We start from the raw sequence: 16,804 nt of genomic DNA, 5'->3' as shown, positions 1-16,804 counted from the left end.
ATCGGGAGCTCCCTCACGATTCCGCAATGGCTCATGGAACCGGAAACATTTTTAGACAGTTGGACTACAATTCCCATTGTACATCACAGTCTAGTGACAACTTCGCAAGGAAACGACCACATGGTCAACATGGCTGTCTTCATAGATCTAAACATCAGCTACACTGCAGATACGAAAAAACTTCAGAACATTATTGAAACCGCCGCCCATCGTGAGTATCGTTGTCATAACGTCCCAAATATAAGAGCACAAAAAATGAATGAAAACACATGTCTATTATTGGTCAGCTTTTGTACTTACATACTAGTTTCTTGCATGCCAGTTGCTAGTAATATGCTTGCTACAATTTAAATTACAGTTTGGCGCAATTAAATAATTAATTTAGGTAAGAAACAGTAATAAAGTATGAATTAACTTTTATCTTCTGCTTCTTTCATTCTATTTAGCCGCTTTTGAACACTATTTACAGCTTAACATGCTGCAGCTTGTTGATTAGATACTGCTTAGAAGCCAAGCAGCCCAACGAATCCAACAGAGGCAAAACATTGACGAAGATACCTTTGCATTTAAATGATTGCATGTGTTTATTTAATGCAATTAAAGTATACAGTATTGATCATATGTTGTATGACACCCGGGATTATTTCTGTTCTAGTTGGATATTCCACAGTTGCTATCAATCACGTGGTTGACTTGCAACAAAAGAAACAGGTATGTGTTTGATATCAAAGTAGCTTTAGTTGGAAGTCTATATTTCAGCAGTTTCTAGCCATGTTAAAACCCGCTCTGTTACATTTAGAAAGAGGCAAGGACGTTAAAGTGATTTAATGGATCGGTGGTTAAGTGGTTGGCTTGGTCAAGAACCAGCAAGGCAATTTGGTATCATGGTTAAATTAATGTTTTTTTTTTTTTATGATTGCAGGAAATTGGAAAACCGAAATGTGTTTCTGAACTGTTTGATAGACTCCCTATTGTGCAGGTAATGGTTTGTCATCCTCATCACAGGTGTAATACTTTTAACAGTTTCAATACATATCCTGAAAATTGTTGTGCTTCTTTGTTATCTAGGGTAAATCCAGGCCAATTAAAGTTCTGAACCGGCTGACTGTGGTAGTTTCTGAAGCATCTCACTTTGTAAGTGAACTAAGGTTTAAATGCAGCTTGTGCATTAAAAAGTTAATTTTGATGTTTACTAATTTGTGACTTTTTTCCAGAGGACAACCAATGAGGTGAAGTCATATGACATTGTTGCTGTGTTCCCCAAAACAGAGAAGTTGTTTCATGTAAGTTTAAGCTTTGCTCTTCAGTGTGGGTGTTTCACTTCAGGGGACATATCATTCTATATAATCTGTGAGATGGCCTTAAACCCCATGTTTGTCTCAATATTCTTCTATAGGCAGCCTGCATGTCCTTTGACGTTGACATCATCTGCATTGCTGTGACGGAAAAGCAGCCCTTTTATTTCAAACGGCCTCCAGTAAACGGTGTAAGTGCCTTTCACCATGTTCATTCAGGCATCAATAGATTTACATGCATAGCCAACCTGTAACACTTGTATTAGTGCAGCATGGAGACAATGGGTTGGTTGAGTGTGATTTTTCTGATTGCATGAGTTTGCGTTTTTCTTGTATGTCGTTGTATATGGTTGTAAAGTACATTCAGTGCATTTATGTAATATGAACTAGAACTCTTCACAAGGTGAAAGGCACAATTCCAAGTGCATTTTTTTTTTTCAATTTTGGTAAATAAGGGCAACATCCATAAAAGCATTTTCAGTCCTCTCTCTCTGATTTGTGTGTGAATGGTGAATGTGTTTGCCTACCACAATTTAAAGATAAGAACATTGTGGATTCTTACTGTTCAAATTAAAACATGTTGCTATGTGTTTCATAGGCAATTGACAGAGGAGTGTTCTTTGAAATAAGCTATGTGGCAGCTATTAAGGATTCCACCCTGAGAAGGTACACCATCTCAAATGCGCTCAGTCTAATGGAGACATGCAAGGGAAAGGTAATGCTGGTTCATTTAACTTTTATATTCATTTCATATTTTTGACTGTGCTTTAATACCTGAATTTCTTCCACTTTAATAGAATGTTATTGTATCCAGTGGGGCAGAAAAGGTGAGGTCTATCATTTTTTTCTCCAAAATGACTTAATATGACATTGTCTTGTATTCCAATAAATCCAAGTATTTGAATAGTATGTAACATGCATATTATGTTCAGGTATTCCACACGTAAAATTGAGAGTAATAATTTCCTTTTGTTCTTAAATATGAAGCTATGATATTCCTGTGCTGCACTGCTGAAGGGAAAGTTGTGGTGCTATGTTTCTTGTTTTCTCACTGAAGTCACAAAATGTATGTTTTGTTTCTTCAGCCCCTTGAGTTGAGAGGACCGTATGACATTACTAATCTGTATCCTTCCTGGTGTACTTTTGTGTTTGAAATTCATTCTTGTTCCTTAGTCTGTAAATACAAGGTTTGCTTGCATACACACTGAAAGTCTAAATGTTGTTTTTGAAAAGTTCTAATGTATACAATGCTTTTAATGGTTCATTGTAAATGGCATGAATGAATAAGCCAATGTTCCATATTTGACAAAACATTAAACATTAAGCATTATTTCAAGTTTGAACTAATTCATTGGACTGTATATCACAAATTTGTCAGGGCAATAATGTTATTCAAAGTTGTTATTCATTGTGTATTGTAACTGGGAAATAATAATAATGGTTATGGTTGGTGATGAAAGTAAATTAGTCTGAATGGAGTTGGCAGCATTAGATGTTCAAGTGTTGCGGTTCAAGTTCCATAACAGAATCTTTAATATTATGTAACTACGTGACAAATATTGGCACTCTTCTGGTGCTGATCTACTTGAGAAGCCACAGGTTTGTTGTTACTGTGATCCTGAATTAAGAATTCAGAGGACTGCTGTTCGGCCTGTCTGAAGGAGACGCCAAAGCTGCAGTTTCTACCAACTGTCGAGCTGTCCTTTTGCATGGAGGTATAGTAAGCCTGCTATTGCCTACTCCTTTGATCTTTTTACAACTTCCCATTCCCAACCCTGACACTTTTCTTATGCAATTTTATATATTATACATGTATATACAATCGTTGTGTGCTTTATTAGGTAGACTCATACACCATCTTATTAATGCAAATATCTAATCAGCCAATCGTGGCAGCAACTAAATGCATGTAGACATGGTCAAAAGGTTCAGATGTTTTTCAGACCAAATGTCAGAATGGGGAAGAAATGTGATCTAAGTGACTTTGACCATGGAATGATTGTTGGTGACAGACAGGGTGAACTAAACTAGTGATTCGCGCACAACAGTCTCGAGAGTTTGCGCAGTGGTGCGAAAAACAAAAAACAGAATACCAAAAAGAAAAAGAAATATGTCTAATAAATACCTAATAAAGTGCTGCCTGTGTGTACATTTTAAAATTATACATTTTTAAGTGGATATTGGTTGTAGGAATCTGTTCAGGTTCTGCGTTGTGTGGAGTGCTTTAATGATGATGGTGCACTTGCAGTACACTTGCTGGTCTTGGAATGTTGTAGCCGGGTCTGGCACATAAATCGGGTTGATGCAATTAAGTTATTTTTCATTATGCGTCTCTTTGGACAAGAGCTTTGGCTAAAGAAATGCCCACTCAGTCCATTCACAGTTAAATGCAAAAGGCTTGGGACAGTGACTCTGCACTTTGACATTGGCTATGCAAATTTGAAGTAATACATTGAAAGAGTGAAGTAAATTAAATTAACTTTAATTTCATTTGTAAATTAAAGTGCAGACTTTTTAATTTGTAGGCAATTGCATCCATATCAAGTGACCTATGTAGGCATTACAGCCATCTTTATACATAGCCTCCCCCCCCCCTCATTTTTAGGGGAGCAAATGCAATTGGACAATTTAACATAATCTGAAATAGTCATCATATTTAGTAGTTGGCTGAAAATCCATTCACTGACTGTCTGAAGTCTGTGACCTATAGACATTACCAGATAATGGGTATCTTCCTTGCCAATGCTCTACTGTACTGCAGCCATGAATGAATGTGAAACAAATCATTCACAATTGGGTTTTATATGCCGTAACTGGTATCTACCGATTAACTCAGGGCAAAAAGTTGCATTTATAAAATGTGGTTAAACACACAATGTTTTGGATGCCTGCTAGTGACAATGTACAAACTAATGTATGGTAATGTCATTCCAGAAACCAGAAAGACAGCTCTTGGAATTATTCACACTGTGAAAACGCAACCCACTGCAGAAAGACAGGAGGAAGAGGAAGAGGCAGTCCCAGCTGTGAAAAGAGCGAAAAGAGAAACCTTGTAGCATGTCAGTGAATATGGCTTAAGTAAACGTGACGTTTTCTGAATAAATGCTGTCTTTCTGGCAGAATAAAGCCGCACTTAATTTAAGATGAAAGCGTAAATCGCTGTGTAATTAGATTTAATCACTCACGCTCTTCTTAAGGTTGGAAAAATACCGTCATTTAAATTGTGTGATTTTTTATTTATTTCATTGCATTCATTGACTTTACGTGTACATAGTTTGTCCTCTTACTATCTTTTGTGATCAAGTTTTTATTTTATATATTCATTTATGTTTTAAATATCAAAAGTACTCTTACTATCTTAAGTTTATAATAAAATCACAAATAAGTGAATGATTGGTAATATGCAGCTTTTGAATGTTCATTTAACTGAAAACAAGTATGCAGTGTTTTCAACTTGAATTTTATTTTTGAAAGCAGACAAATATACTTATTTAAACTCTTATTCTGTTCAATATTTTACAATAGCAAGAAAAACTTTAAAAATGCATAAAAAACATCACATAAAAAACATTTACATCATGTACAAAAAATACAATACATTCAGTAAGTGCATTCAATCTTAAATGCTCTTATGGAAAATATCACACAAAAATTATTTCAAAACATACCTGACTGGCACAATTTTATTTTACCTTTCATGTATTCAGATACCTTCGTAAATAAAAAAATCCCAAAACATCTGTATCTGAAACTAATTTGATTTCAGCAAAGCATATCATTTTTTAAATTACTGAATGAAACACAAAGCAAAAATAAGTTCTAACAACGCTTACAAATGTCACGTGACATTAAGCGTTCACTTCCTGATATCCCTCTGAACTTCCATAATATTGACCCCTCTCGAGTAATATAGCCATAACATTTTATTTTTCATTTTCTCTTTGCACTTTTCTAAAACCTGCATTGCCTTTCAATTACACTTATTTTAAGTACAATATTTTTCAGTAAAGATTGCCTACTGCCCAGTATTCCTCATTGAATATTGATTTCCTAACATTAAACCTGGCATCACGTGGCTTTTGTGACTCCATACATTTTCTGTCAATAGATCCTCGTTCTCAATAAATTCACATATTTCTGTTTGCTTTCTCTGAAACACGAAAAACAAACATTACATTCCCTTTGCCTCTTAAGGAACACAGCTCTTAAACGAGGCTCTGAGTCTTAATTAGAAATTTTCAATAAAATAATCATAAATCAAGTGTTCATCATTCCTGTCCTGCAATCTGCCAAAACTGATTGCTTTATCGCCTCGCCTTTACTCCACTACCATATTGGACGTAACCGTAACAGAATTTCAATATTTATCAGTTTTTTGTCAGATTCTACTTTATCTGTAAAATGAAGTTCTGACAAATTGGCAATTGCTACACATCTTAAGATGTGTAAATGTTTTCACTCTTGTTTGCTTCCCCAACAGCTCTCTGTTATCCAGGCACATGTCCAATAAATTGGACATTGTTGCAAAACTGCAGGTTTTTCACATGTTTGGCTTCCAAAGGAGCACATTTTCTTTCTGAAATGGCGTGCCTCCTGAAAAGATTGTTTTAATATAATTTTTTGAATGAACTAATGATTCTCTTCCTTGTAATTACAGAGGATGTTCTTCGCCCCACTCTGCCACTGGAGCAGGTTCTCCATCGGAGTCTTTCCCTCCTGCATCAGAAATAAAACAATATTGCTTTCCAAAATGTCCACACTGATTTTACCTTCACTCTCCTAATTCTTTATTTTTTACTGCCTCTAGGTGGCACTGTCCTCACTAGCTAGAGCACAGGTGTCGAACTCCAGAGCAGCAGTGTCTGCAGGTATTTCTGATTTCCTTTGAATCAGCAGTCAATTACAGCCTTGAGAACAAGGTGTGTGCTCTTTAGCCAATAAATGGATTTAATTGGTCAGATGTACTGAAACATTGAAGACCAGCAGATGCTGTGGTCCAACTGCAGTTTGACACCCCTGAGCTAGTGGCTTTCTGTGATGTTGCACTTATCCAAATTATCCAAATTAAGTGTGATGTATGATGAAGGAAAAAGCATAATAATAGTAGTCCTGGAGCCATTCTCAAAATTGAAGTATTACAGACTGGTTTCAGACTGTTCAGGCTGCTATCATTTGTGTCATTAGAATGAAAGTGACTATGTGCTTGTAAAGTAGCCTAAATATCGTCTCAAATACACAATTAAGAAGTATGTCACGCAAACAGATAAAAATTTTCTAAATGAGATGGCGAGGTGAGACTTACAAAATTCCTGAGTGTCACGTTTGCTCCAGAGATCAGCAGCAGTTGGATAATTTTGAAGCGGTTTGTTCTTACAGCTTCGTGCATCGGTGTATCACCCTCCTAAGTGACAGAGATAATTCCAGAATTGTATGTCACTGTTTTCTTAGTTAACTGGTTCATTTTTTTAATAGAGGTGTTTGAGTAGCCTTCTCACCCCGTCTTTGGAGTTTATGTCTGCTCCACAGTGAACGAGATGCTGAGCGCACTCATGGCGGCCTGTCCTCACTGCCACGTGTAGGGGAGTACTGCGCAACTGTGGGACACCAAGCCACATTTCATTTTGTTAAACTCCACTACACTATGGACCAAACAAATCATTATATTTGGTCTGTCACACTGCAGGGTGACTGGCTCACAGCGCAGAGTGCTCCCTTGCCCTTGCCCTACCTTGTCCCTGGCACTGAGGCTGGCGTTGTGGTTCAGCAGTAGCTCCAGCACTGGCAGACTTCCTCCTCGACATGCCCAGTGCACGGCTGTTGAATCCAGCTGTGAGGGCCGGGGCGGGGGTGCGGAAGAAAGATTAGAGACTTGGGACAAGCAGGCAAAGGTATTTAACTTGTTCCAATCCAAATCACACTCATGGCATTGCGTTGTTTATTCACAAATCAAATGTGTGAATATACAGTATATGCACAGTACAAATATTATTTTAGTGTGAATGAGCCATGTAGGGCATTGTGATTTATTTAAACAAAAACTTAAAATAATTCCACATTTCCCCCACAAACCCACCTTGTCTTTGCTCTCGATGGAAGCCCCAGCCTCCAGGAGTTTCTGCACAATCTCCACATGGCCCTGGGAACTTGCTTTGTGCAGTGCCGTGCGATTAAACTGCAGGGGGAAAGGGAAAAAGGTCAGACGTTCAAACCGAGGTTTCCATTTCAGCCGCTGCGTGTGAGAGAAATGAGCGGGTGAAGTGCTCACATTGTCGCTGATGTTCGGATCCCCTCCATCCGCCAGGTACTTCTCAACCACCGGCAGTGTGTTGTCCATAGCTGCGCTCAGGAATGTCATTTCATCCACTACGTCAGGCTAGAAATGCGAAAGAGGAGGATTTGCTCATCTCGCAACATTTCAGGTTTCCCGCTGTTAACTGGCAAGCTCTTCAATTTCTGTCTTGAATGAAACTTTTTATATAAAGGAAGGGGTTTCACTCAGTCAGATCCAGCTGGGAAACTTCATGCTGGTTTTGTCATGATTGTTCTGAAGGTGTTGGACTGGGAAACAATCCTTACCACGATCACTGGAATAGGCACTGTCTGCTGAACTGGCACCTTCCTCACTCTCTTCCTCTTCCTCAGTTGCAAAATGTTGTAAAGGTCATCCACAGTCTCAAGTTTCAGGCGGCCGGCTTTGTCTACCTGCAAAAAACAGAAACATAAAAAAGGTTGTGATGTCAATGAGTTATTTTAGCATGCAAGGCACGTTCGGACAGAGTCTAATTTATACCCCTTTGTGATAGATATATTGGTTTATTAAGCATTAAGTTTGTCTTGTACACCTTAGAGTTCATTAAAACTACAGGTGTAGCACTACCTTAAAACATTGAGGCGGGTTTTTAAGTTGAACGACTTTTTAATTTTATTTCAAATTAGAACAAAAAAGTAAAGTGTAAACTGGAGCTAATGATAAAAAATACTTAAAATGCTTAAATTGACTATACACGTGTTGTGGTCTTAGGCTTCACTATGGCTAAATGTAGTTGGATGTATTGAATTGACCCCATTTTTCAGATTGTGTGAAGAAGCCTGAGGTTGAAACAGAAACAGGGCTCACGTTTAAGGCTCTGGGGGTGACCTCGCAGTCACAGATCGTGGTGGAGAGCAGTCCCGGGTGCGATCTCAGATCGTCCTGTTTCTCCTGGGTGACGGCGGTCTCGTACTCCCCCTCTAGGGTCTCCTCTGGAAAGCACTGATCGTGCTCCTTATGCTCACATTTCTGGCCGGTAACCTTCAATGAAACGGAGAAAGCAATTATTTTCCTCTCCGAGGGATGGTGTTGAACCTATTCCCAAGACGTCAGAACTATGCTCTGACCAGTTGTCCTTATCAGAGTCCTCAGTGGTAGGCAGAGGGGAACACCATTAACATGGTGATGTTACTTTTATTGGGACCCTTAAGCATGGCACTTAAGGCACTGACACTGCAAACACCAAAAAAGAAGTGAATAACAGCAAGCATTATAGTCTTTACTATTTTGCAAAATTTTACAAAAGATAGTGGCAATGAAGTGAGATTCAAGTCAAGATTTGGCAATAGGGTAAGAACATTAACTTAACATTAACATTAACTAAGAACAGTAACTTAAAACAAGCTAGATTTCCTACTTTATAGAGAGAAAAATGGTCTCATTACAAGAATAAAACACTTTAACGTTAACATTTTTTTAACATTAACTTTTCTGTGTAGATATTATGTAAAGTGTAAGTATAAGTTGTTCTGGATAAGATCGTCTCATAAATGCCAGTAATGTAATAATATGCCACATTTTGATGAGTATGGATATGCATGTGATATCTAGGTGTTAAATGCTTCCTACGGATGATCTGTTAGTGATTTTGTGATTATTTTATGGATTCTCTTTAATAAATATAATAAGTTATCCTTGCTCCCCTTTAGTTTAGTCCAGAGGTCGACCAGCATTCCTCAGGCGAGGAATCAGCTGACAATACAAAATAAGTCATTGTCTGTTGAATGACACACTCAGGAAGGCATCACCACCTCTGTTTGCCACCCTGGTGCATATCAGCGATTATTAACAGTACTGCCCTAGGGACATGGTAGATGTCATTTTAGAAAAATGTGGGCAATATCCATTGGAATAAAATAGATTTTGTTTCCTAAAATTTGAACCTATACAATCAAAACATGAAATATGGAATAACATTTTGTCAGAATTCATATAATAATCATTATTGACCAATCATAACACTCATTCTGTGTTAACGTTCCATGGCTATTTTGACAAATACTGGTATGCAGAATGCACAGAATGCACTAGATCAAGCCTCCTTTACTTATGAATAACTATAAATGTAATGCCTACGTTTGTGAATGTGAAATCATGGAAATAACAGGACATGAAGTCTGCCAAATTAGGACACCTACCAGCTCTTCAACACGTAGCATCCCCATGTCTGTATTGTGTAGTAGTCCACTGAAGAGGCTGAACTTCCAAACCGCGACTAGTGTCAATTCTGCTCTGTAATGCCTCGATCCTACACCACTTATATGTGTTTTGGGCGTGCTAAAAAAACGAGGTCATGTTTCAACCTGGGGGGGGGCACCGCCTACCGGGCGAGCAAGGTGTCCTGACACATTTGGCATGCAGCCGCGCGTGATATGATGTCGCCAGGTTTTACAAAAAAAAAGTTCGAGTAGCGAGACACTTTCCGAATATCCGCCCTCCCGGCTGCATCGGGCATTCCGCTGAAACCGGAGACCCGCTGAAACCGCCGGGCTGACCTGTATAATGACTACAGAGTCCAGCAATGCAGCCCCCCGTCCACGCCTCACGTTTACCAGAAACAGCTGACACTCAGCATTGATACGCAGGATACGCTCCACATAGCTGTGGGATAAAACAGGACACAGTGACACTAGAGGCTTACCTCATCCTCGTGCAACTATTTATAAAAGAAAAGCACTGCCTACAGTCAATTTCACTTCATTACCATCATTGGTCGCTTGTTTCTCCTCAGTCAGCTAATCCCTTCAAATGGTAATGACCATGTTTCCTGGTTTCTTCTTCTAATGTTTCTGTTTTCACATTCAGTGCTAATAAATAAACAGACGTCTCTAACTGCTTTTAACAGAGCCAGTAATAAATCAAACACTATTTAGTCACAAGCATAAGCATGTCTGTCACCTGCCATTTTGAGCAAGTTCAGCTTCACTTTTGCCTGAAAAGTTTAGATGAAGAAATTCCATTACAAATAGTCTTAAAGGGACACAACAATGCAAGAAGTCACACATATAACATATAAAAATGTATCCTAATGATGACAGCTTAGATTTGTGTCTTGCTTTGTCACTTAAGATATTACTTACCGAGCAATAAACAATATATTACAGAGCAATAAACACAAGTGCTTTGATTCTGTGCACATTACTCCTGGACAGATAACTTTTCATCCTCATTATGAAGTATACATCCATCCATCCATCCATTATCTGAACCCGCTTATCCTGATCAGGGTCGCAGGGGGGCTGGAGCCTATCTCAGCATACATTGGGCAAAAGGCAGGAATACACCCTGGACAGGTCGCCAGTCCATCGCAGGGCACACACACCATTCACTCACACACTCATACACTCATACCTACGGGCAATTTAGACTCTCCAATCAGCCTAACGTGCATGTCTTTGGACTGTGGGAGGAAACCGGAGTACCCGGAGGAAACCCACGCAGACACGGGGAGAACATGCAAACTCCGCACAGAGAGGCCCCGGCCGACGGGGATTCGAACCCAGGACCACCTTGCTGTGAGGCAGCAGTGCTACCCACTGCACCATCCGTGCCGCCTGAAGTATACATAGTTAAATAAAATATTTTTGTTCATTTTGGTTCCACCATGTGGAAATGACAGCACTTTTATACTATTACAGGGAACCATAATATTAGGGACAAATTCACAGGTGTTTCTTATTAGTCAGGTGTGTTCATTCGCTTCATTAGTGCAGGTATGAGAGAGTTTTCAGTATTTAGTCTTGATTCCAGGTTTTTGTTTGCCCTTGAAGTATTGGCGTTTCTCAATAGGAGAACCAGAGTTGTGCCAATGAAAGTCAAAGCCATTATGAGGCTGAGAAATAAGACAAAACAGTAGACCAAAAACATAGACCAAAATAAATGTTTGCTCCAAATGGGGCCCTGAAATAGGCCCTGAAATAGGGGAACTACTGTATGTATAAAAAGGGCAGTTATTCCTATGGTCATGAATACCCTCAAATTAAGTGTGACAGTCTACATGTTAACCTCATATTAATTTCAAATCCAATGTGCTGGAGTACAGTACCAAAGGGATAGAAACTGTGTAACAGTCCAAATACTAGTATATTCAGGTACGCATATGGCACGTGTGTAACTTGAACCTTGACTGAAACTTGTTCATGTGCTATAGTGGTCAAAAAATACATTGACTTATTGCCAGCGTCCAAACATTGGCTCAGAGGTGTCAATCACCACAGCTGGTATCCACACAGACAATTGGCAGTGTTTCACAGGCATGAAAACGTGGCATGTTGGAAGCAAGGTTTTAAAAGGGTGCCACGCGGACCTAATATAGTTAGCCCCATAACCTCAGTCAACTGCTGCACGGGGAGCGAGAGCTGCTATCTGGAGCTCATGTGTGATTTAGTGGTGTGAGCTTGCAGCTGCTCTCACGCGGTGAAGCAGATCTGAGTGGCAAATAGTTTAAATGGAAGAAAAGCAAATAGTCGTGTCACCAAAAAGTTTAGGGGTGAGCTGCGGGTGACCCGGACAGCTGCATCTCCCTTTGTAATGCATCTACACGGACGAGGCATGCGGGTTTCGCCTTAAACATTCACAGCTCCGTTTGCCACACGTCCGCAGAGAGCTTAGCATCCATGTTCCTTGGGGTAAATGGGCCTTCTCCAATCTCTAGAACGTGCTGAGGGATTCGCTGCTTTTTATTGAATCTCCTAATGCTCGTTTCTCTGCCCTGTTTCTCTGAATCAGGCTGCCTTGTTGTTCCAAACGTCCTTTTTCTACTACTCGGAAAAAAAACGGAGAGATTTATGTGACTGTGAGAAAGAGAAAACGTGAAACAATTATGAATATATGGGAACAGGTGGATTGCGATCAAATATCCATGGCATGGGATGGATCCTGGATTTAAAAATAACCCATAAGCCCCCAATCCAAGGCTGGGAGGGGCAATGACAGTGGGGATGAGCGAGGAACAGTGGTGAGACCGCAGTGGGGGTGAGAAATGTAGGAATTTGTTCACCAAACACTGCTCCACCCCCACCTGCAGCTCCCAGGAATAACTGCACGTGTTAAAATATCATGACGTCACCAGCCTGTTCTGAAGTCCTCCCCACAATCAGGAGAGCAGAGAGGAGCTTCCTGCAAATCTTAAAATGCAAATCTGTGTGTGTGTGTGTGTGTGTGTGTGTGTGTGTGCACCTGTGAGTTTGTGTGTGTATATGTGTGTTTGTGCGTGCATGTGTGGGGGGAACTTTGGTGGTAGTTAAGAATAAATTGATTAATATACAATCATTAACCCAACTGGAAGTTTTCAAGCTTGGATGTGATGTTGAACTGATTATCACCATGGACAGACCAGAACAAAAGTTTTGCCTCACAGTAAGCCCCATTCAGCAAAACAGGGAATAGAGAAATTAGTGACTGGCTTTTATTTGATATTAAGCACTGTTCAGTCCAAGCTTGAATAGTACCGATAGACCTCAACTCCACTGCAAAGCCTTCTAACAAGAGAAACAATTAGGCCACTATAAACCAAAAATAAACCAGTGGGAACTAGTCATGACTGTTGTAGGGGAGTTATTTAGACATAGCACTGGAATATTCTTTACTTCTACGTGCCTGAAGAAACCTTGACCTACTGAATGACCTTGGTATATACTAAGTATATGTTCACCAGTGAAATTGGTGGTCTGTGTTTCTGTTTGGTGTTCTTTTGTTTTTCTTTATCTTACAAAATAAACAGGCTACAGCGCTTGTTGGTGAATAATAGAGAACATTACTTGTTTTATTTTTTTCAGAAATTACTTAAATGGGGACAAAGGGGAAAAAAATATATTATCATAGAAAATAAGTTAACTTGTTGCTTTTGGTATGTGGTTTCTGATTGATTAAATTACATTTCAACAATTTAAGTGTCTTATGTCCTTTTGAGATCTGGATTATTTTAAATTAATCACCCAATGAACTTCAAAATCTATAGAGTTACATAAACAATAAAGCTATGCTCCAAATGAGAACCAACAACAGAGCAGAAAATATTAACTATTGTGTAACGTAATTATGTCTACAAAATAATGTTATTTTATACCTAATTTACTACAATACAATTCCACTGTAGGAAGGAAAGTTACCTACCCTGACAAAACTGATGTCATCTTCATCATCAGACTGGGAGTCCCAATCAGATAAGACAATCTCGGGAGAAGCCATGTCAGACCTGAGACACAAAGCAAGGGCGAAAGTACAAATCACTGAGTTCATTAATAAGTAATCTGACAGTTCTGTGCAGTGCTTGTTTAAGAGATAGCTATGGCAATAGTGTCATGCAGGTCTTCTCAGGGGTTTAATTTATTCTTCAAGGAAAATCCAAAGATTTTATTTAGTGGTTACCTTTCAATCTCTGAACACAACAAATGACATTAGTAATTACTAATAATCAAGGTAAACTTGAGAAAACAATAAAAAACTATCTTATTATGAATCTGTGTAGTATATGCAACCAAAAGGTTTAGGTAAAATGCTACTGAAACCTATTCAGGATATGTATACATATTTTATAAACAGCCCAGAGTATACTTTGAGTCATATATGTATATTTCCCTGTATCGTAATGCACAACATACAATTAATTTACATTTATGACATACTGTATTCATAATAATATATAACCTAAAGTGAATATGGATTTGTGCAAGCTTTCTGCTGAAAAAAAAAAGAAATTGTCGTCAGGTAAATCGTTCTGTTCTTGCTTTTGGAATGTTTTACCCACTATTCCTCACAAAACTCTTCAAGTTTAGATATAATCTAGGTTTTGTGGCATTCAATGCATGTTTGAGTCTTGAACGATATTCATTCCGAAAATTGGCAGCCGGCGACTATCTACGCAAAACGCATGGATTTAAAAACATTTTTCACCCTTTATTCCCCCCCCCCCTCCCCAATAGGCCACTGCTTTTTTCACTAGCTGTGACAACCATTTGAAAATATGCCATAACATCATAGATCCTCCATCCTTTTTTGCCATAGGTATGACATCTTTTTCAACAGGTGGCCTTCTTCCAAGCTTTGATTGAAACTGGGTGGTATGGTCAGATGGAACTGGGAAGTATGATGAAACCAAAATTATATTTACCTTTCCGTCTCATCTGCTGACCATCTGCTGACACTCACATTGAAAAGCAATGAGTCTGTGATGTTATGGGTTTGTTTTGCCTTTATAAGATGAGTGGAGGAATACACCCTCACAAGTACCAAGGCATTTGGCCCAAAATCAAGATTGAACCCCCCGACTTCTGCATACAACCGTCCTCAGGTTTTTTTAAACCAGCAGTGCCAAGGCGCTGACTCAGCAGACTGGAGTGAAAAGGAATGTGTACAATGCGTCCTGCTTGTCAGTTTTGGGGGGAATCAGAGCACATTCTTTTCTGAATGAAGGAGCACAGTTCATTGAGTGAGGAAGACAAAGCCACTTCATATGTAATTCTTTAACGAAATAAAGAAGACGAGTCCTCCAAAATTCTGTTTGTGAGCATGCTCAGTAGTACATCTACAGGTGACTTACCAGAATTCACCAGCACACTGTATAGCGAATAGATTTTATTCCAAAGCTCAATATTCATCTTTGTCCAGATAAATAATAACAAGAAAAAAACAACAACATATATTTAAAATTTTAATTAAAATCTGAAAAGAGCAAGCTGGAACAGAATAGCTACATTTTTAGTATTTACTCAAATATCCACATGTAAATCTATGCACTCAGATGATAATTATCATTGACACATTCATCTCAACTTCAAGCTTATAATATTATTTCCTTTAACTACTGCATGCAGCATACCAACATGTAATACTAGCATGTGACAAAATGATTGTCATGGTGCATCAAATAAATCTGATCAATCATTTGTTGCAGAAAAAGATAGATGAATCTACTTTCTTTACCTCTGCAGTTCCGTGATGGACTCTTGGCTCATGCTTAGCGTGGAATGGTGTTCAGGGCAATGACTGCTCATTGGAGGTGGTGTTCCTCTGAATGTCCAGCAAGGTTGGTTCCACTGAGTGTTGGACAATCTGTGACTCAGATTGTGGCATGATTTAGTGTCAGATTGCTCTCTCCCACCCAAGAATGTTCTGTCAGGACATTTTTGTGCTTGACATGAGTTGTTGGTGTAGGGATGCCCTACTGAACTCTTTGGCCAGGTTATGTTTGGCCAGGTTACGTTTAATATGGCTATATGCCTAAAAGAAACCACGCAAAGTTTGACTAGAAATCTTCGTAAGGCATAAACCTTGCTTTCATAAGCATGACAAAATAGCGTCGTAACATTTAAATATTAAGTATGCAATTATGACCTAAGTTCTACAAGTCATATAACAATACTTTGTGTAACCATTCTTATGTAGTGCTTGTGCATTTGTGTATCATAAATACATAAATGTATTCTTTATGAAAGTGCTGCTCCTTTAAATGTATGCATGGAAAAAATGTATCATGAAATTGCGTTTAGTATTGACTGTAGTGTCCAGGCTGCATGATTGTACTTCCAGCTTCAGAGTTTGTTGTCCAGTTTCTTGGATTATATTTAATAACTTGATACATTTTTCATAGAACCAAAACTGAAACATTTCTGCAGAAACATTAACCACTGGAAAAGATTTTTTATGAACCCCTGGGTACATACCCACTAATACCCACCAAAAATACAGTTACAGGGAGACAAATCTCACAAATGTTTTAGAACCTTACCAACCTTACCTTACCATCCATTACAATACTAACAAATTAAGACTTAAAGTATTAAGATTAGCCTCTCTTTCTCTTGTTTGTGCCCTTTTTTCTCTTGTACTATACACTTGAATGCTTAATGTTTCTGTAGTCAGCTCTGTGGATTCCTGATTCCTCATGGTAAAAGTCACTGCCTTTTTCCTTTACACTTGGACCACAAAATCAACCTTTGACATTGGAACTGCAGGGCGATTCAGACAAATGGCGAGGCATGTGCCCTCTCAGCTGTCAGCCTGTGGTTATATCTGACGTTCAGCTGTTTTTGAAGTTCTGTCTGAATGCCCAGCCCACCCACATTTCACACTCCCCAGGTGATGCTCCAGCCTTTATGGGTCTGATGGGCGATGCTGTGGCTATCAAACTGTCCCACAACACCTTTGTGCTTGCAACATTTCATGCTGGGTTATTCATTGAAGTAATTTTATCAATTAC

General features: G+C 38.9%; 2 protein-coding genes across 3 annotated transcripts; one reads left to right on the top strand and one right to left on the bottom strand.

Moving 5' to 3' along the window:
• Nucleotides 1–79: 79 nt before the first annotated feature.
• On the top strand, nucleotides 80–6,031 carry rpp30 (ribonuclease P/MRP 30 subunit). Of its 2 annotated transcripts, XM_061231411.1 has the most exons (12): nucleotides 80–211; nucleotides 656–711; nucleotides 923–979; nucleotides 1,069–1,134; nucleotides 1,215–1,283; nucleotides 1,397–1,486; nucleotides 1,894–2,010; nucleotides 2,093–2,122; nucleotides 2,381–2,418; nucleotides 2,931–3,010; nucleotides 4,230–4,354; nucleotides 5,953–6,031. In XM_061231411.1, the coding sequence occupies exons 1-11, from the start codon at nucleotides 121–123 to the stop codon at nucleotides 4,349–4,351; spliced, it is 816 nt and encodes a 271-aa protein (XP_061087395.1). In that variant the 5' UTR covers nucleotides 80–120; the 3' UTR covers nucleotides 4,352–4,354; nucleotides 5,953–6,031. The 2 variants fall into 2 exon arrangements, with proteins under 2 accessions (XP_061087395.1, XP_061087394.1); XM_061231410.1 differs by lacking the exon at nucleotides 5,953–6,031 and having other exon boundaries at nucleotides 4,230–4,695.
• On the bottom strand, nucleotides 4,764–9,824 carry LOC133121882 (ankyrin repeat domain-containing protein 1-like). The gene is made up of 9 exons (XM_061231409.1): nucleotides 9,744–9,824; nucleotides 8,413–8,586; nucleotides 7,872–7,997; nucleotides 7,561–7,668; nucleotides 7,369–7,467; nucleotides 7,024–7,122; nucleotides 6,791–6,889; nucleotides 6,598–6,696; nucleotides 4,764–6,011 (listed from the first exon to the last, which is right to left on the bottom strand). Exons 1-9 carry the CDS (start codon nucleotides 9,768–9,770, stop codon nucleotides 5,925–5,927), a joined length of 918 nt encoding a protein of 305 aa, XP_061087393.1. The 5' UTR covers nucleotides 9,771–9,824; the 3' UTR covers nucleotides 4,764–5,924.
• Between the last annotated feature and the right edge of the window lie 6,980 nt (nucleotides 9,825–16,804).

Source organism: Conger conger, chromosome 2 (assembly GCF_963514075.1).
Source record: "Conger conger chromosome 2, fConCon1.1, whole genome shotgun sequence".
Lineage (NCBI taxonomy): Eukaryota > Metazoa > Chordata > Actinopteri > Anguilliformes > Congridae > Conger > Conger conger.
This window is presented reverse-complemented; position numbering and strand designations above follow the sequence as displayed.

Coding starts and splice junctions, on each gene's coding strand:
- rpp30 (XM_061231411.1), top strand. CDS start 121: ATGGTCAACATGGCTGTCTTCATAGATCTAAACATCAGCTACACTGCA. Junction 1,284..1,396: donor AAACAGAGAAGTTGTTTCAT/GTAAGTTTAAGC, acceptor ATTCTTCTATAG/GCAGCCTGCATGTCCTTTGA. Junction 2,419..2,930: donor CCGTATGACATTACTAATCT/GTATCCTTCCTG, acceptor TTAAGAATTCAG/AGGACTGCTGTTCGGCCTGT.
- LOC133121882 (XM_061231409.1), bottom strand. CDS start 9,770: ATGGGGATGCTACGTGTTGAAGAGCTG. Junction 6,697..6,790: donor ACATAAACTCCAAAGACGGG/GTGAGAAGGCTA, acceptor TCTGTCACTTAG/GAGGGTGATACACCGATGCA. Junction 6,012..6,597: donor ACGTGACACTCAGGAATTTT/GTAAGTCTCACC, acceptor TTTCTGATGCAG/GAGGGAAAGACTCCGATGGA.